The sequence below is a fragment of the Anarhichas minor genome, unplaced genomic scaffold (assembly GCF_050575085.1).
Source record: "Anarhichas minor isolate MPS153535 unplaced genomic scaffold, ASM5057508v1 ptg000058l, whole genome shotgun sequence".
NCBI classification, from domain to species: domain Eukaryota; kingdom Metazoa; phylum Chordata; class Actinopteri; order Perciformes; family Anarhichadidae; genus Anarhichas; species Anarhichas minor.
Window position 1 is genome coordinate 7,686,175 of NW_027466504.1, and position 20,571 is coordinate 7,706,745.

Here is a 20,571-nt window from a genome sequence, read left to right on the forward strand (position 1 = left end):
AGGCAGGAGGTTTCTTGTTACACAGACACAGTCATTGATACGCACACTAATAAACACGCACATACAGAGAAATGAACAGACATAAAGTGCTGCCGCTAAATGAGAGAGATGAAATTAGAAAAACGACAAGAGGGGATTTGGTTGGAAGAGTAAAAGGCGAGAGCTGGAAAACTATTTTGAGGTGGATGATTCCACCAGGTAAACTCCACCCTGAGCAGTTTCAAGCACAAACTGTAATTGCAAAAAATAGTTTCACCCTGTATGGAATCCACAGGTGTGAGCTAACAATAGTGCTTCCGTCTGAATGCTGAAGAGAGACTGTGGCTGCTGCTTGTACAGGCCTACATTTTGCACAATGGAGAGATTATGCCACAGGGCTGGAGCTCAGGTACAGCTTGAGAGAGCAACGAGCTGCCCGCAGTGTATCTGACAGCCTGACTGTATCGTTTCCGTCACGTCGCGGCAGTTTTTTTTGTCACGCTGTAATGAGTGTGCCGAGAGGGACGCGGCATTAGCAGCTACATCAACATAATCTGCTCCTAAACTTTCCTGGCAGGGAGCGAGTGTTTCCTCATAAGCCGTCAGTCATTAACCAGGAACCTCAGACCTGTTCAGCATCACTGGATCTCTCAGTGAGTCACTTTCATAACTGTCTGATTTAACTGTTATTCCACTCTATCGGTACGGCTCTAGCATATGCAGTAAATGGTATTTATATAGAGAGACAAATGGAGGAATTTAGAAATAAAATAACTGAACTGCAATCCAAATAGACTCCGTCATCGGGGAGGAATTCTTCACCATAAGACTAGTTGTAGCTTATTTCAGGCTCTTTTTTTATTATATGAAGAGGAAATAAAACACAACCACACTAGCTTTACTTTCCCATGACATACATTCAGCACATATAAATCAACTCAGACTGTTTATTTCCCAAAACGAGACAAGAGCGAGAGAACATTTTACAAGGAACCACAGTAAAGAAAGTTGTATGTTTACTACTGACATCAAACATATAAAAGAAGCAGAGAATGCATTGAAGTTCATGTCTAGTTTTAATTTGAAGTCAGTTTGGTTTTCTTTATGTAGAATGTTGTAAATAGAGCAGCACACCAAGCTCCTCCAGTTTAAACTTCTACCAGCTCAGCAATAGTGTTTGTAAATCACATTTCACAACAAAAGCATCACATGCTAGAATCACATTCTAGTTTCCGGCCAAAGCCAGTGGGACCTGTTCTCCCTGATTGAGTTACCTCAGCATTCTCAACTCAGTTCAACCCTGACGCTACCTACCGTCTCTATACGTTACTGTCTGGGGGCATTTAACCCTTAAGTCCCCGGCTTAAGTTTCTAATTGTTGGGGGTAAAAGAACCATTTCGAGTTACAGTGAGAGGCTCTGCAAAGTATCCTGGCGAGAGGAGGCGCACGGATGAGCAATTCCAATTTCACACCAGAAACCCTGCCCTGGTTTCCTCTGTCTACTCTCCTCCCGTCTCTCCAGTGAAGGGTGGAAAAGGGGTGAAAGGACGGCCAGAGAGTGATTGGAAGAAGGAAGGCTCGACGTCCCTTATAAATACATTCGCAAAACAGCTAGAGGTACTGTAGCACAGAAAGCAATAAAAAGCCAGAGGAGGCAGTGAGTTGACGTTGGTGATAAAAAGTATGATGTATTACTGTTTATCCTACCTTATACCCTCCCATGCGGTCCTCTTGGCGGAAAGGCCTGCTGTTTTTAAGCCAGCGAAGCTTAGGCCGGGGGTTGCCTCCTGCAGCACAGCGGAACTTGACTGTGTTGGCAGCCGGCACCGCGTGCAGCTTCTTCTCCATCTTTGCTGACGAGGTCCAATACGGAGCGCCTATACAACCAGAGAACAGTTGGTGTCCAGTCAGGGAGAGATATCCTCATCATGTCCTCAGCATTAACAGTTTGGCTTCAGGGCCTCGGACTGGCTAAGGCAGATATACATGGAAGCGTGACTGCAGAGGAGCCAAACCTGAACTATTCCTAACACCCCCCCCCCCCCCCCAGCACTCCTTGGCAACACTGACTGATCCGCTGTCTACATAACACAACCCAGGGCTCCACACTCACACAGTTACATAAAACATCGGCTCTGAGGGGAGAATGTGCCTGGGCGTTGCCAAGAGGGTAACTAGACCATCACATTCGATTTCATCTCATTCCACTTACCAGCTCTTTTTTCTCTCTCCCCCCACTTCCTCCAATTACCATAGCTCCCCTGTTAATCTGCCTGTCACTTGGCTAGATATGGACGGCAGGGCCAGGGGATGCTTATCACCCTCGGAAAATCATTATGTGCCATCAAGGGAGAAAGTGAATGTCCCGTTTAACGAAGGATTTCACAGCTCTCAACGTACACTTTGGTCAAGATTTCATCAACGGCAAACTGTTGCCATTTCTCCTACTGTAATCTGTCACCCTCCTTGTGTTTTGTCCAATCTCTGGTTCTGTCTTTCCTCCCAATTTCTGTCTCTCAGTCAGTTGGATTTTCCTCCCCCCCCCCCCCCCCCCCCGCCCTTTCCCCTCTGCACCTGGGAGTGTGATTGCCTCAGCAGATGGGGCTCAGAGGGGAAGAAAAACTCAAAGTCAAACAACAACCAAAACGGTCTTCCAATCACTTCCTCCCCGTACAGCAGGAGTACAAGCAACATCGGGAATACCCACAGATAAGACCACTGCTGACTTTAGTATGACATCCCAGGGGAATATTCCCTCCACTCTCTTTCCCGCCTGTCCAATCTGCATACTATCAGACACCTCCCGTCGTTTTCTCTGGCACGCACAACCGGACAAGTCGCACATACTTGGATAGTAAAGTCAGTAAACAGTGCCCTTCCTTCCTGAGTGGATGCATAGGGTGAGTGCTCAAACTATAATTAGTCACCCCCCCCCCCCCTTTCTTCTTCTTCCTTCTCACTCTCACTCTCACTCTCACTATCTGTGCTTCTCTTCCTGCATCTTCACCCCTCAGTCCCCCTTCCATTTCTCTTCATTCACTCTCCCTGTCATCACTCCGTCCGTTCAGACGGAGACAGATTAGGTGGGGACTGGCCCATTGCGAGGCTGTCTCTCCAAAACGACCTCTGACCCCAAACTGGCAGCCGGGTCGGAGGATGAGGTTGGGACATGAAAGGTGAGCGGTGCCATTTCCCATGCTCTCCGTCCGGAGGGGCAGCACTTCAAACAAGACGACCCCCAGACCCCTCTCCAGATGAAGCCAAACTCTCGTTGGCCCAACTGCTGTGGACTCCAGGAACCCCCGCCTCCCCCAAAGCCCCATGCATCCGGATCCCCGGCTGTTTATCCAAACAGGGGTGAGCTGAGGTTATCGAACTTCTCGATGAGTCAAGATTTTGCTTCTCTCTAAGTTCCTCCGGAGAGCAAAACCCATCAGTGACCCAAAGTAGTATTTCAATGTTGATGTGTTCTCTCGTAAAGCTGTGATATGCTCCTGTTTAGCGTGTATCTATGCCAGCTGAACAAGGCAATTCAGGGCCACTGTTTGGGAAATGTTTTTTGAGAATACAGTTTCAAGAGTATTGGTCTATTGGAGTATTGGTCCTGTGAAAACCATGTATCTCCAAAATTGCAGCATTTCAGGAGCAAAGAGAAACGGCCTCATTTAAAGCTTCATGGCAATGCATTTTTAACTCATCCAAATAGTTTTTAAAGAGGTTAAGAAGTAGGAGAATTTTCTACCCGGAAAAATAATAAAATCAATAAAATCAAGTATTGCTAAATCCTGATTGGTTTATAGAAATATGTGACTTTTTGTCCAATTGACTTTTGCCATTACCCTTTGTAAGAAGCTGATTTGAGTAAATATGGTTTCAGGACCTTTAAAATGTTTTTGTCAAAACTTTTGTCATGCAACCGTACAACTTTATGTGACTTTTTTCTCGAAATTATGACTTCATCTTCATATTATGATATTTTCTCTTAAACATACAACCTTTTTTCCGGTAGTAAAACTAAATAGTATGACTTTACTTTAGAAATCTCAAATTTGTTTTCCAACTTAAAGTTGGAGCAGCACACTGGAGGCCTCATATACTGTTTATTTATTCCTTTGAACAGATGGACTTTTTCACTTCAGTGCCCATAACAGCATATAACAGGACATCAGTGAGGATTTCATATTCATTCATTAACAGTAAAACAACAACTCTTCTCTCTGGTCTGTGCACGAGTGCTTTGGCTTAACTTTAATCATGAGATAGATCTGTTCTTCAATGAAAGTCCTGCCGTGCAGCTGTAACTAAAGGGGAGGCCCAATGGCAAATGAGTGATGACGTGAACAACGATCAAAGTCGTCAAACGGACAGAGGCTCTGAAACAACAACAGCACTGAACGCAGAAAGCAAGGCTCCACGTGGCTTTTCAACGTCTTCGTGACATCAGTGCTACCCTGCTCCGCCCCCACCCTTCCCCCTACACACAGCTTCCCTCACAGATCCCTGTAGAGGCTCTTCCGTGTCTCCTCCAATAACACCACCCACTTCTGACTATGGACAAACACTTTTTGTGGTTCAATCTTCTATAAAAAGTCAGATCAAAATGCTCTGTTTTGCAGTGGCCTGATGCCCAGCCCATTCTGATTGCTCCGAAAAAGAAGAAAAAAAGCCACGAATATATAACTGCACCCAGCACTCTCCGCTCTCATTCCCCCCCACGCCTACGTGCACCCTCCTCCCCCGTTCAAGTCCACGGCGCCTCGGCCAAGGCGCCACGCCGTGCTCAGAGAAGTTCTGGTACTGATCCAACAACACCCCCCACCTCCCCCCCCCCCTGCCTCTTTTTCCCGCTCCTCTTCTTCCCCTCTTTCTTTAAATAATAATCTTCGTTTTGAATTTTCAGAAACACGCACGGCGAGAAAATGCAACCGTACTGCCAGAACAGCTTTCCTTTTGTTTTCAAACTGCTTATTACCACCAAAATGGCTGGATCTTTTTTCCTCTCCCCCATTTTTCCTCTCGCTGAGTCCCCCTCTCTCCCCCATATTTAATGGCTTTCAGGCAATTACAGTCGGCCCAAAAGTGGAGGAGGAGGTCACACGTTGAGACGCAATGCGTGTGGAGAATTTTAACAAGATGTGGAAGCCCTTGTCTTTACTTCAGTGAGTGTATGTGTATGTGAATGCATGCATGTGTGCACGTGACTGCATAACCGCATTACTAACCCCGATACTCACAAACGCAAAGAAAAACATTGGTAAAAACTTTCTCTTTCTCTCTCTCTCACACACACACACACACACACACACACACACACACACACACACACACACACACAGGCCCATCAGGTGGGTAACTGGCTCCAGATGGGTTGTCTTGTATAATGGATGAGCCCAGCTGACTGGCTCCATGAGGCCTGACTACCTGAGGGACGCTAGCTAAAGGAATGTCAGAAATCTCTGTATTCCCTGGAGACAGACACACACACTCACTCAATACAACTCCAAAATCTCACACTTTAGGCTTCGAATGCTACGGTATATATAAGCTCAGATGTGGGACGTGAGTTTCGCCATCGCTAATCCCTGTCTCCTCCTGATCACAAACATTTCTTTCATAATCGCAAAGTCTGACCTGTGCTAATAGACACTGACAAAGCTAAGACGATTATTTCACTTTGGGATTTAGTCTTTGGAAGTGTTTGGCTATCACAATCAGCATTCCAGACTTACGTTTTGACGCGCTGTTAGGGACTGCTCATTATTGTTTAAGACCAGAACACGGCATCAAACAAAGGAGGTGTGGAAGATTTAAGCTTTAGTTAAGGGGAAAAATGCTGAGTGTGTGTTGAGTTCTTTTACCTTTTTTGCTATGTCCAAAATGTGCATTTTTAGTGAGTCATCTCTACTGGTTTCATTGAAACCTTTTGAGGAGGGGTAGCGCATCATTAACTGATTCATCCCTCTTTTCGTTCCTCCCATACTCACGTATCTGCTCTCCGTCCGCCCCAGTGTCCTCCGATCGCTCAGTATCGTCCTCGTCATCCCCCGACGAGATGGCATCTGCACAGAGTACCCACGGTTACTGCCATCTGTTTTCTGCATCCCGCACGTACAGTATCGCATGCAGAAATGTTCATGCAGTCACTTTCTTGCGAATTTGTAAAGCAAATGCTGGATTCGGGCCCTTTTTTTGATACATCTCTTGTATGAGTTGGACACACACACACACACACACACACACACACACTGGAACCCAGAGTCGTTGAGGCAGAACAAAATCCAGGGTATTCATGTCTGATCATATCTGCTCCATGGCCACTTCCTGGACTCAACCAAGCTCTGCAGTCCAACCCTAACTGTCCAAACTCCTTGTCCCATCCTGACCTGGCTCACCTGTGACATTCACTATGAAGCAGACCGTGTCTTTGCCCACGCTGGTGCAGGTGTACAGGCCTGAATCCTTGGCCGTGGCATCACGGATCTGCAGCACCTCCTGCTCTATCACCGTGCGATTGTTGGTGCCCAGAGAGCTGCCGTCTTTGGTCCAGGTGATGGTCCCCGACGGCGGCAGAGGGCAGCTCAGCTTCAGCAACTCCCCCGGGTGCACTGAGCACACCGTGGGCTTAGAAATTTGGTATTTGTTCGAGGCTTCTGCAAAGCGAATGGGGAGGGAAGGGGGGGGGAAGAAGGCAAAGAACAGATTGGAGAAGGAGAAGGGTGCACAAGAAGGTAGGAAACAGAGGTGGGAGAGGAAGAAACAAGCCATAGTGTAAGAAACAAAAACACCACATAACCCCCAATGGATGCACTTAAATCAACTTATGCAGGAGGAGCAATACAGAAAAGAGGACCAACACGTCATAACCACAAATCCCCAGTCAGTCATTTGAAATGGAGCCCTTAGAAAATACCACCGTTCTGTTATCAAGTTAGCAGTGTGATTGCTGTTTATAGATTCAAAGCATGCATTTACGGCCACAGCAACATGTGTAGAGAAAAAAAATACAATTAATGCTTTGAGAGCAGGTGAGAATTGGACATCACCACCAGCTTTCCCTTTTAGCATAGACGCCAAGCAGCCAGTGGGTAAGTAGTAGCAGTACGGACAGATGTCTGCAGCCTAAACAAAAAGGTAATTCCAGCATGTCTGCCCATCAGAAAGGAAAGCAGCCAGAAAGAGCTGGGACGGAAGCTGTTGTCAGGCAGGGGAAGATAGAAGGAGGGGGTATGGGGGGGGGTGGGCTGCTTTCTCTTTTTTTTTTTGCGCTCCTTTGGTTTTGACTCCGCACTTAAGCTTTGAAAATCTTGACCTGGCTGTAGCCTGACTCTTCTGTCTGACTCCTGTTTTCCATCTCCCTCTTCTTCGTTCTCTTTCACAACACGGCCAAGGAGGATCTACAACCGCTGCACAGGATCTGCCGGCCAAGGCAGAGAGCAAGAAACTCCTGTCGACTCCAAAGTGCATAAAACCTTCACTTCTGGGACAAAATCCAAGTCCGCCTGTGTGTGCATGTGTGTAAACCGTGGCCCCTCACTCGTACAACTAGACGGAGAGAACGAGGTGAATGTCCAATATATCAAAGGGACTTTCGGAGCGTCCGAAGCTGAGACTGCACTTTCACATCAGGACAGATTTTATACGTTAACTCTAAGCTGTGACTGAATGTTGAGCAGAAGGGGTGAAAACATGCCTAAAATGCAAGATGGCGTCTGCCATATATACCGAAGCCAATTCCAGTCACCTTGAGGCTCTCGCAGACTTGAACACACGCACACACACACACATTCATGCACAAATGTGTCCAGCGAAAGAATGTCCCCTTGCGGGATTAATAAAGTAACTATTTATCTATCTATCTATCTATCATTCACCCCGCTCAGACGTAGATGTCTTTGCAACCATCTTCAGTGAGAAAACAACTGGAGGAAAAGTTCTTTTTTTATTGCAGTACAAAAATGTCCCAAACTGTTTGTGTTTTTCTTCAGAGGGAACTGAAAGGGGCAACCAAGGGAGGGATTAAAAAGTTTTGTGTGTGGGGGGGGGGGGGGGGCAAAGGCCTACGATGATGGTATATGTAGTGTTTGACTAAAGGCTGATAGGTGTAATTAAAGAGGCGTGCCACTGCCTCTCCCAGCCTTTCCTGTACCTCAATACACCTTTTCAACAACATTCCAGCCCCTTTATGTGCCCAACGTGTGTGTTAAATGTAAAGTACACACACACACATACACACACACTCCAGACTCGACAGGAAGGGAAAGTCATTCCGCCACAAGCCAGCGGTCGAGGCATGTGTGCAAGCCTCTAAACGTTCCCCCTGGGCAAGTAGACACACACAGGTACAGTTCCTGTATTGTCTTCTTTTTCACCTCTTTCATCTCCTCCTGTGTGTGGTCTGATAAGAGGTGGAGCTCCAGCGCTGATTGATGGGAGCTGTCTCCGCTACCTTTTTTTACGACGCTGTTTTCCGCACCGGGGGCCACTGCCTTCGCTGTGACATTACTACCAGCCTCAGCTTTTTACTTTGCTGTTTAATTTAGGATTTTTAGAGATTTAGAGATGTCGTAACTACCAGGAAAACAAAGCATTGTTACCTGCTAGCTTCATCTGCCGGGAAGCTAGCAGGTATGGACAATTTAAATTGGGGCTGACGTAGCAATGCAACACTTGGAACGCACACACACAGCACATTGAAGAGAAAGGGAGGGCACCGAGGTGTTTCATAGAAAGATGATACTTGTACAGACACATGGATGTGTGTGTGCGTGTGTGTAACACTACTAAGGAGAGGTCTGAGAGAGAAAGAGACATGGAAGGAGGGAAAATAAGTAAAGAGGGTAGGAAAGGAATCTCTCCAAATGGTGCTTCTGGTTAAAGAAAGCATGCACGTGTTAGTTCTGCCTTCATCATTTTCTTATCTCTGCTGTGTCCATCTGTCCCCCTCCATCAACTCCTCCTCCTCCTCCTCCTGCTGCTGCTGCTCCTTCACTTCACTCTTTCACCTTCCCTTCCGCTTTGCCCTCTCCTTCCCCTTTCCCACACGTCTCCACAACCCCCACCCCGGGCTCCCGCCCCGCTGACCCTGCTGACCTAACCCTGACCCTTCCCAAATCTGTTGACACCTCCAGCATGCCCAATTGTTCATGGGAACCTGTGTCACGTAAACACACACACACACACACACACACACACACACACACACACACACACACACACACACACACACACACACACACACAGTGAATGCAGCAAGAACCCAAAGAAACCTTTTCACACACTGAGAAAAAAATGATTAGCACCTTAATGAATGCATGTATCAGACACGTGCACACCAGGAGATACAAGCCCAGATACACACACTCTCACTCTCACACACACACACACACACACACCTCTTGCTCCACTTGAAGAGGGTTTACAAGGGTCCAGGGATGCATGTTGAGTTGAAGAGTTGAAACACTTCACTGCAGATTTCATCCCCCTCTGCACCACAGGAGGGAGGTGTGTGTGTGTGTGTGCGTGCGTGTGTGTGTGCGCGCGTCTCTCACACACACCCACGCACTTTTGCTCGATTTCTATCAAGCAGCTTTCTCCTCTCCCCTCCCTCCATCATCACTATCATTTCGCCGCTCTTCTACTCAAGCACACGTCCATTTCAAAACCCATCTCTCTGTTTCTCTGACAGCTACATTACGAGGGTCGATCGGGTGCGATGGATTCAGGGTGTCCACTCCTCGCTATGTCTTCGCCTTCATTTGCACCGTCTCGGCCGACAGTAATTAGTGTCTGCGGCAAAATGCAGCAGGCAATTCCCACCAATGTGTCCTTGATGTCTGCTCGCCTGTCTGTCAAGCCGGTTGGCAGGGATGCTGGCAAGTGGCGAGGAAAGGGTTTACGACCGGTTTTTCTTTTTTACGTACATCATCTTATGAATAAATTCTGTAGAGAGGCTGCGGATCTGTTCTGCCATCTCCTCCCTGGCGTGTTCTGCACAATGTGATCGGTGGAGTTAAAGTAATGACTGCCTTCTCGGAGGCACACACTCAGCATGCATGCAGACCAACAGGCACAGACTTCCAAATCACATTATCTCTGCTGCCTCTTCCTCTCCTCTTTCCTCTGTATCCTCCTCACATAGTCAAATCCCAGGACTTTTCTCCCCTTTTTTGTCTCTCCCTCTTTTCCGATGTCAGTGTCTTTTCACATTCAAATCCCTCCTCGGCTTTTTTTATTGTGACAAAGGAGCAGCTCCGTGAACTGGCTCCTGCTGGCGTCCATGGCAACCGCCCCCTTCGCTTTCACCAACCCCTTCACCCCTCATCAAGGCATTCTCTGAACCCCACCCGACCCCTTTAACCCACTGGCTGCCCCATTATCTCCAAAGAAGCTCTAGTGACCCTCAGATTAGAGCTTGCCTCTACTTTGCTCCGCCTTCTAGAGATGAATCTATTTTCACCATCGATGAATCTGTCAATGATTTCCCAGAGCTCAGGCTGACATCTGTGACTGTCTTGTTTAGTTGAATCCAACAGTCCGAACCCCTGAGATATTCAGTTTACAATGATTAAAAAGAGAAGAGAGAACGAGAGAAGCAGCAAATCCTCACGTCGGAGAAGCCGGAACCAGAGGACCAGAAAAACATTTGCCATGTTTCACTACTTATACTTAAAACGTGACGGACATGATCGATCGATTATCAAAACAGTTGGACTAAATGACTCTCACTCAAAGTGATTATGTATACTCCCCCCCCCCCCCCCCCCCCCATGAATCGACTAATTGTTTCAGCTCTAATATAAACATCTACATTATAAGAGGTGCTTTTCTTCAGAAAGGTGAGCATGCAGGAGGCTCAGTGCCGTGCATGAAAACAAATCAAAGGATGATTATTGTTTTGTTTTATTACCTCTGCCAAGGAGGTTATATTTTTGGTTTGTTTGTCTGTTTGTCAGCAGGATAACAGAAAAACTACTGGCCCGGTTTTCATAAAACTTGGTGAAAGGGAGCAACGTGGGTCAAGGAAGAACCCATTCGATTTTGGAGAGGATTGGCCTTGGTAGGGGTCTGCGCTCTCCTGACTTCCCTTCTAGTTATGATTGGTTTTAGTAATTGGTTTTCCTCCATCATCAGGCGGGCTCAGATTCCCCTCTGCCTCCTGCTGTACTCCGGACAGTCCACTGAGACCTGAGGCCCAAGCTGGCACAGGTAGCAGCGCTTACCAGCCTCTTATCAGACAGGTGTGAGATCAGGTTGGAGTGAGAAGGTATTTTCAGGCAGATTAGCCAAGGCAAACAACACGCTCTCACAACCACCAACACACTCAAACATTCAAGATTAGTAGCGGCCAACGGCCGGCTATTAAAAGTCATTGTGTGAAGGCTGTGTTTTCAGCCCAACTGGTCACACCAGCGGCCGACACATTGTGTTTAATTAGAGTTCAGTTCCATTGCCATCGCCACAGTCACACACACACACAGACAGACACACAACCGTGTGTCGTTAACCTGCCAGCTGACTCTTTTATACTTTTACCACCCCTCTCCTACTGTGTAGACAGCACAGTGTTGCAGACAGGTAGTAAGCCTGCAACTCATTCACATTCCCAACCTTCACATACGCCGACCAACAGTCTGGTGAAAACTATGATCTTAATTAGCCGTCTATTATCATCATTGCTGTTAATGAAAGGCAATTGTTACTGTGCTTAACACAAGCTGACTACATATCGTATTAAATAAGGTACGGCATAGCAGTGGAAACTGGATTAAGAGTAGAAAACCATGAAACGAATAAATACAGAAATGTGCCAAGAAAGCAATTTTGTTCCTGCTGCGCCCAGAAACTCTTCTAGAAATAAAACTTGTCGTTTGTTGACAAGCATCCCTCCTTTTCTTGCGTCCGTCTGAGCATGAAAGACTCATAAGTAAAACCTTTACTTATTTAACCACGCGACTCTTTTGAAGCGCTTCCCTCCATGCCAATCAGAGCACTTTCCGAGAACAGAGTTTGGCGGGGAGCGCGCGAAAGTACATCCAAGACCATGAGCTGACTTTTGTCAGCTGCACTCGCATTCAGCCTTCGTTCCGACGTGCCGCATTTATTCCGCAGTTATATGCAAAATGTTGCCTGAACAGACCAAAGAGAGCAGAGAATACCGACGTTAGACGCACACACCTGCTGTGTTTGCCACCATTGTTATTCAGCTCAGTCGGAGTCTTATAATCACAGAGAGTGCCTGGACAAGGTAAACACTATAGATGCAGTAGTGGCTGAAGGGACAACAATAGGTCTGTTGTGGAGGCCTTAACCAGCGCGCTCGCTCTACTTCTAGTGTTACAGCAGCCACAGGTAAACAAACTAGCAGGGCCACCAGGGGTGCAGGCGTGGGCTCTATAGAGACAACATTGATATGCAATCTGATGAATCTACAGCAAGGGGGGGGGGATCCTAAACATCTCTGTAGAAGGTGGGACCAGCCAATCTGTCTCCCTAACATATATGCCCTACAGCTGACACCAGTGCACCTCATCATGAGCAGTGAACGAAAGCGACAAACATGCATTCACTCACACACACACACACACACACTCACACACACACACACACACACACACACACACATACACACACACAGCTGCAGTTAAATCTATGTTAGCTATGTGCAGCGGGGAAACTGACTCGGGATCAGATAAGCAGGCCAGGTTCTCTGTGCCCCGTTGATCCCTCATCATGTGACCCCCAGGTCTAGCCACTTAATCTCCAGTCACATGACTTCACCGCAGCTCAGTAATCTCTCCATCTAAAGGAGAAGTCAAATATGCACAAATCCTCTTAGACCTTTCCTGGAGGATTGTATAACTCTCTGGAAAACTCTCTCTGTCCTCTCTCGGTGGCCATGTAGCGTAGCGTCCAGGCCATGTGGGGCTCTGAACCCACCGGCTCGGAGCCAAACAGTCTGCGACAGAACAACAAAAGCATCAACAGGAGAGGAGAGCTCCGGCGGCCTCTCATCAAGGTAGGAAAGGACGATACCTGACCTCTAGGGCAAAGGGCGAGACGCGGTATAAGTGTATGTATGTGTGTGTAGAGACAGAGAGGCGGCTTAAAAAAGTGATGCTCTGTTGTTGGCCCAACTTACAATTAGCATGCTGATTAAAGCCCGGGAACAAAAGGCTTTGGAATGTGAGTTACCATCCATCACAACAACTCTAATTAGCTCTCTGACCAGACTGGAGACAGAAAATGGACAAGCCTCAAAGGAAAGCATTTTTTTTTTTTTTTAAAAGACCACATAAAAGCTCTCACAAAGGTTTCTCAAACGTTTTTGTTCTGTCCAAACAAAATATGACTTTCAAATATAAAAAATTGACAACCGTTGCGGAAAATGGAGCGTATTGTGATTCAAAATAACAAAGCAAAGCCCTGAACTCTGTATCCTTATTTCTCCCTTTCCCTCCCTCTTTGAGCTTCTTTCCAGGGAAGCAGGGCATGAAAGAAATGCCAGCATAAACACTGTCCCGCCCTCCAGCACAGCTCTCCCTTGTCCTCCCACGCGGGGTTACAAACCTGCCTGTAACACTCAAGTACACCCTGAACTACCACGGACATCGACTAGAGAAGTAAAACAAAAGAAGAGTGTGAATCACACGCCACACGGTGAGCAGAGACTCGTCATGCTGAGGTTAGTTGTATCCCTTTGGTTTGTTTATTTGAATCCCCCCCCAATACAAATGTTACATGATCTCCATTATTTCTACTTTTAGTGAAGCTTAAACAGGTAAGGGCTCAGGAAAACTGTTTTCTCAGCAAGAAATTGTAAACACTGATTTGTAATTTGTTACTGTTCTGTCTTCAAATGGATGAAACATAGAAAGCTAAATATCCATCATTTGGCTGAAAGCCAATCAGGGATTTTCATCCATTGACATTAAAGTGAGATAAGGAAAGGAATTATAAGGAGAGGGACGCAAAAGTTCATCAAAAACTCTGAAGTCAGGTTTAAGGGAGGAAAACAAACTTGACAGACCTACACCTGCTCTCTACAAACAAACCAAACAAATGGCTTGCCCCCCCCCCCCCCCCTGCTCCACCTCCCACACTCTTCGTTTCTGTCCCCTCTCGTCCCCCGCTGCTTACCTTCAGGTTCCAGAGTGGCCTCCTCCTCCTTGGTGGCGGTGAGGGGCGGACGGGCCACGCTGACGGTCAGCAGGGACAGCAGGACAGCGGCCAGCAGCCAGGCCCACGAGGCCATCCCGTTAGTGGGGGCAAGCGCTCCCCATACTTTCCTTCTCCACCTCCCCCTGGACACTGATCCCATCTGAGGGGGTCCGCCCAACCATCAACTGCTGCCGGGTCGGCCTGTCACTCAGTGGAATTCACCCAATCACCTGGGCTGAGAGGTGAACGAGAGAGAGAAACGGAGGGAAGGGAAGGTGGTGGCGGAGCGATGATTGAAGAGGTAGACAGAAGGGTGAACAGAAGAAGCAAGGAGGAGGGGGGGGGGGGGGGGGGGGGGGGGGAGAATATTTGTTAGAGTGGAATAATTCATTTTCAAAGAACTTGTTTCTGCACCATTTTTCCTCCTCACTTTATTTTTGACAAAGTGAGACGGACAAATGAAGCGAGAGAAAGCAAACAGAGAGACAGTGTTTCAAAATGCTGTCAAACAAGCCATTCATCAGACATACCGAAGCTGTGAGGCACCAGCAGTCAACACAACCTGCATCTATATTTGCTTCTCATCTATAATTATATGCGCTGAAATATGTATTAGAGAAAGCAATTAAGAGCTCTGAATGTCTTGGTGTTCAGTCTAACCCGTTTGACGTCTTCCTGTAAGACACACCGCTGCCCCACAGCTCAAAGATCAGACTTGGTCAACGTTCATTCATTTGAGATTTCACACAAATCGGATATTTCTTTCTCCTCTATTATGATAATATTTATTTTTTCCATCAGATTAATAATAAAGTCAATTCTTAATTGATGAGGAATTATATCTTTTGGAAATAACCATGGAGCAGGATGGACAGCATATCAGCCAATGTGGCATCAATTTTGCTTAGTTGGACATTGTTTATTCCCGTGCGCAACAGATGCGCCAAAACTGTTGCCCGCGCTGCTGTATCAATGTTAATTGTATTCGTAAGAGGCTCTTATTGCATTTGCGTGACTTGATTATGAAACCAGTAAGGCTTTAATTGAAATACAATAATGCAATATTGGACACACACACCGATCTGTTTAGCCAGACATCTGCGGTACAACCGTGCTCGTGTGTCTCTGGAGGTTTGGTGAAGTCACGCTTCCCTACGCTCCTTCTGCTCCAGCTGGACGTATCGATTGTTTTGTTTTTTCCCGCAAAGACACATGTAGTTTGGTTTTAAGAGGGCCAACCTGAAAACGCGCAACCTGATTTCTCTTAAATTGTCCCCTTGAGGGACCACACGCGACACGGATGGTGCACGCGCACAATGATGTCGGGGTGAACCACGAATGTATCCCAACATCCTGACTTTATTAGAGACGTGCACCGGTTGGATTTTGCAATTAAGGTGAATATTTCTGCATAGTTACAGCTTAGACGTATGAATTATTAATGACCTGTAAACCAATCAGTGCAGCAATCGACCATTGAGCTTACCGCTGTATGAAAAATTCAGCAGGACGAATGGAGCCCAGAATTAAACCTCCATTCGATTTTTAGTTTTACATCATCGTGTGAGGAGCACATTAAAAAATATATATATTATGCTGCAGCTTTCAAATATAATTACACTTATAGAACTAAGTGGGTAACGAGAAAAAGCAGGAGGATACAAACAAATAACTACAAAAACATAAAACTAAAGAGAAAGGGTTTATAGAGTTGATAATGTGCTCCTCAGTGGAAGAAAAAAACAACTTCTTTTAGCATGTTGCTGACGACATGACATTTGGACACATGGGGGACTTTGCTCCATACATGGCCACAGCTTTTCATTTAAACCGGCCTTTGAATGACATTTCTTGGCACTGATTGAATTCCTATTGACATTCAAATCAGTTGGCTTTCTCTACAATGGGGGCTCATTTGGAGCTGCTCAGTGATTTAGGGCTCCGGCACCAAGCAGTGAAAAAACAACTGCGGTCACGGGATAATTGGCACCATAAATGCAATGTAGAAAATTAAGCAAAGTAATAAATAACCAGGACACTTGTTAATGGGCCCTGAAGTGATGATGCAAGGTGCTATGTCTTTGCCGTCTCAAGTAAACAAGGGAAGATTTCTCTGCATCCACTTGAATGAAGGATGGTAGACAATAACATATAAAGACAGCACATTGTGTTGTTTTGTTGAATGTAAATGCATGGAAATCTGAAAAAACTAACTTTATGGAGAACTTTGCACATTTTATAGAAAAGTCAACAACAACAAAAATTATTGGTGAGAAAACTGTAAATTGAACTGCAAGAAGTAGAATCGCTCTTATTGTGTCATGCAGCCGTAAAGAAAATAAATATCTGGAAAGCGCAACGCATTTCTACAATCACGTAGCCCATTTGTCATGACAGCCGAAACACTGACAGATGAGACTGTGAGGAAGCTTTGCGCGTAAACAGAAAACACTTACCAGGGAGGAATAAAATCGTGGAGATCTCTGTTTTGACATGCACAGATAAGGGTGGAGAGAGCATGAGCTGAATCCGGAGGGAGGAATGTCTCCAACTCCACAATGCACCAAAAAAAAAAGAAAAGAAAAAAAATCTGCGAGGCGCTGCCTTTTTTTTAGTTTACTATTCCACAATCAACCGGCATCAACTCCGATCACAAGATATATTCCAAACCCGACTGGCAGCGTTGTCCAATGCCATGCAAAGAAATCCGAGTTTACACGCGTTAGTTATCCTTCATAAACAGCTCGGAAAACCACACCGCTGTCCCCCCCGAAACTTTCCTCGCCGTCACCAAGTTGCTTCTAGGGCGCAAAACATTGCGAGTGTTCCCAAGCAGCGCACTTGTCAACTAAATAGAAAAGTTTGCAGCTACTGCGGAGGTGTGACGGGGTTTAAAAAAGGTACAGGAGGTTAGTTGTCCGGCGCAAAATGTCATAAAATCCATCAGTGTACGTTCCTCTGTTGTAAAGAGCGTCTCTCTCTCCGTCCGCCGACAGTCCGCGCACTGTTTCTCAGACGCTTTGTCAGGTTTACTAGGGTTTTTTCTCCTCCTTACGTCTCCACACACTGCCCTCCTCCTTCACTCCAGTGGGTGTCATCCCCCCCTCGCCCTCCCCGAGCACCCCGTGTGTAATTCGAGCCGCTTCCTGGCCGCAGTGCCTTTGGGCCCTGCCTTCCTCCGCCCATCAAACTGCAGCGCTCAACATGCTCAAACTGGGTCCAAAGCGAGGGCCCCCGCTCCGCTCCGGAGCCCTCAGACCGCAGTAACAGCGCCTCTCAGTGGCCGAGGCATGACATGTGCGGGAGGAGACGCACATAACACACACACACACACACACACACACACGCAGTAGCCTATATTTCAGTATGTTTAGATGCTGCAGTGATGGAAGATGTATCCAGATCTTCTTTTTTTTAAGTTAAAGTAGCATACAATGAAAAAAATACGTATTTCAAGAAATTATTAACTTTAAGATTTAGCTTAGGAGAGCATCAGCTTCTAAATTTGATTTGTAATGAAGCAAACCAGCCAAAAAAAGTAGTGAAAATAATATCAGTAGTAATACAACAATATTAAGATATACAGAATAACAGTTTCAGTGTCATCACATCGCATAACAAGTACTATAATTGTTGTACTTTGTATAAACCAACATGTAATTAGTAACGATATCGGTCAGATAAATGTAGTGCAGTTAGTACATTACTTCTCTCTGAAATGGAGTTCAAATGGCAATACTCAGGAAAAGTACAAATCCAGCAAAATTGATAGTACTTGACTAAAAACTATGACTGAGAAGCGACATGAGGGTTGAGACATACCTGCCTCCCTTAATTCAGGCCACTTCAACAAGCCCACCAATTACTTTGCTATATTGCCATCTACCACTCACTCCTATTAGAAGAGCTGATGGTGAGTAAAATCTGTCTTTCTTATAACAACATGTACACATTGAAAAGCAGCAGCAGCATATCTGGGTGTAAGGTGGAGGAAGGCCTTTGCATATGGGAGTATATACGTTTTAATAAAGATTCATTTACCAACAGTGGTGAAATGCAGTAGTACTGTGCTCAAGTAAAACATGTTTGAGGTACTTTTACTTACCGTCAGTGTTTGATGCTACTTCTACAGGTCACAGGTCCTCTGCAGGTTAAGTTGACATCATACAGTGTGTGATCACAGGAAAGATGAGAAAGAAAAGAAGTAAAGTTGAAGAGAGAAGTGGAAGGATTTCTTGCTACGATATGGTGCATTGTTGCAGAATTAGGAATAACCGAAGTAGGTAACCTCACAACAGACCTGTCCACAGCTACCCAGAGAGAGACTGAAGGCTGGCCCCCTGCAGCTCGTCCCCCACTGCTTCAAGCTGTCTCCTGCATTGGTTCAGGCGTTCAAGTTCTCTGAAAGAGACGCAGGGGAGGATAGAAGACTAATCTCCATGGACTTTTTTTTATTTATTTTTGCCTCACTGCTGAAGCCCTCTTTTTCTTTCTTTTTTTAAACAAGGGAGGGAAAACTCTTCCATTCATTTTGAAAAGGGGCACTAACAAGGCTTTTTTCCTGAGGTAAAGGTTTGGCCTGTGAATGGAGAGTTCTTCGTCGGTTTTTCTCCCCTCTCCCATCTCTGCCTCCACCAGTAAAGCCATCAGATAACTGACAGGTTGGCCTGAAAGAAAGAGGGAGCGAGAGGTGAGGAAGGAGCGTTTGACTCATTTTTCAAGAGTGGCACAAAATACCCCCCACTGTTTCTCCCTCTCTGGGTGTCTCTTTCCTCCTATACTGCATGAGTCTATTTACAATCGCCCCCATTTATTTTCCACTGCTTGGGCATCCCACGTTTGAAAGAAACCTCATCAAGCAGAGTCTCATGGGCTTTTGACTGAGAACTGGATGGACTCAATACCCTTGCGCTGTGGTATCCGTCAACCTGTCATTGTCCCCTCTTCATCTCCAATCTATTCTTCAGTCCTCTTTCTTCCTTAATCCCTCCTGCGCCAACAGCCGCACTGTTTGGAATTAGGAAGCAGAGTGGGAGAGAAAGAAAGTGACAAGCTAATAGCTTGCCATCAGCATCTTAGATGAACATATTGATTACTTGTCATTGTTGGTAGAACTCATCAGGAGGGCAGCGTATTGGAGAGGTTCTCCAATAACCGTGTGTTAATGGTGGGAATACCTCTTATTGCTGTGATGATTGGAGCTGTGAGTGATGTTTGTGGCTGAGCGAATCATCGGTCATTAAGCGTGCCTCCTGCTGCTATGTAAATCCAAGATGCTGCTGAAGAGAGCGCATCGACATCTAGCCGTTACCTCCCTTTGTCCGCGGACCGGCTAATTGGTTCACATTAAAGTCCCCCTAACATTTCAACATGTGTCTTGCTCATTGTTACTTCACTTGGATGTTTGTCATTCACCGTGCAGAGTGATGTATTAGCAGACTGACACTGACGCACACAGAGTATGACACTCGTAGGACATTTTCACATTCATCTGCAGAGGAGGAAAAGTTTCTCTCAGTTCACCTTTTAAGACGCGTATACGTACAAAAGTGGTTTTGTGACATCACGGCTAATTTGGACGGTCGTGCTCCGGTGTGCAACTTATACCAGTGTGATGTGGAAACACACAGACTTTTCAGTGAAGTAGGAGATATCTTGCATCCAGCTGCAAAACCTTGCAAAATAAAAATATTTTCCTAATTATTGAACAGAATTTTTTGTGAACAAAAAAGACATTATTCAAAGGAGAGTATTTTCATATGTCTGAATATTTAATAACCAGTCCTTACTCGTTAATCCTCACCACTTTATAGTGATAATATTTCACTTGGTGCCAGTAACTTCTACCTTTGCGGCCATACCAGCGGCATGACTCTGTGGATGGACACTTTGGTCCAGACTGAGACATTCTGTATAGATATTCATGGTGCCCAGACGATGCATTTTAGTGACTTTGGTGATCCTCCTCACAGAGCCTCAAGCCTGGATGCAGAATCTTAGTCCTGTTTCTTATTCTGTGGTGTCATGAAGGTGTTTCAAATGGTTCTATTGCCGCTTCTTTTCTATTGAGGGACATGTCTCAGGCAAATCTATTTTAAGCAGCCGCAGTCATCCCAACACATCTTCTCAAATCCCAACAGTGCTCATCAGTGAACACATGCAATGGTTGGGGTGTACGCCTTGGAGGCAATCAAGTGCTTTTTTACTGCAGTGGCACATAGACAATCCACCCCCATTACAGTGAGCTGAGCCAGAACGCAGAAGCCCCTCCCCGTGTCTTTCTGAATGCTATCGAAGGCTAACAGAGTTATTCACTGTTGAGAATCACCGAGCACAAAACAGACTTGTTCTCCTGTCGAAGATCATTCATTTTTCTTCCTTGAGGGTGCTGCTGTGAATAATGAATGGTACAGTGATGTGTTATTGTAACTTCC

At 45.9% G+C, this 20,571-nt stretch overlaps 1 protein-coding gene across 3 annotated transcripts in view; it reads right to left on the reverse strand.

Moving 5' to 3' along the window:
* fgfr2 (fibroblast growth factor receptor 2) overlaps positions 1–17,261 on the reverse strand; it is a 38,830-nt gene extending 21,569 nt beyond the window's left edge. For 2 of the 3 annotated variants that reach the window (XM_076077401.1, XM_076077400.1), the window contains exons 1-5: positions 16,594–17,255; positions 14,117–14,372; positions 6,373–6,630; positions 5,965–6,039; positions 1,688–1,857 (exon numbers count right to left, since the gene is read on the reverse strand). In XM_076077401.1, the coding sequence (XP_075933516.1) occupies positions 1,688–1,857; positions 5,965–6,039; positions 6,373–6,630; positions 14,117–14,297 (684 nt within the window). In that variant the 5' untranslated portion in view covers positions 14,298–14,372; positions 16,594–17,255. Of the gene's footprint in view, positions 1–1,687; positions 1,858–5,964; positions 6,040–6,372; positions 6,631–14,116; positions 14,373–16,593 lie in introns of all 3 variants that reach the window. The other variant, XM_076077402.1, reaches the window with a different exon arrangement.
* Positions 17,262–20,571: the final 3,310 nt, after the last annotated feature.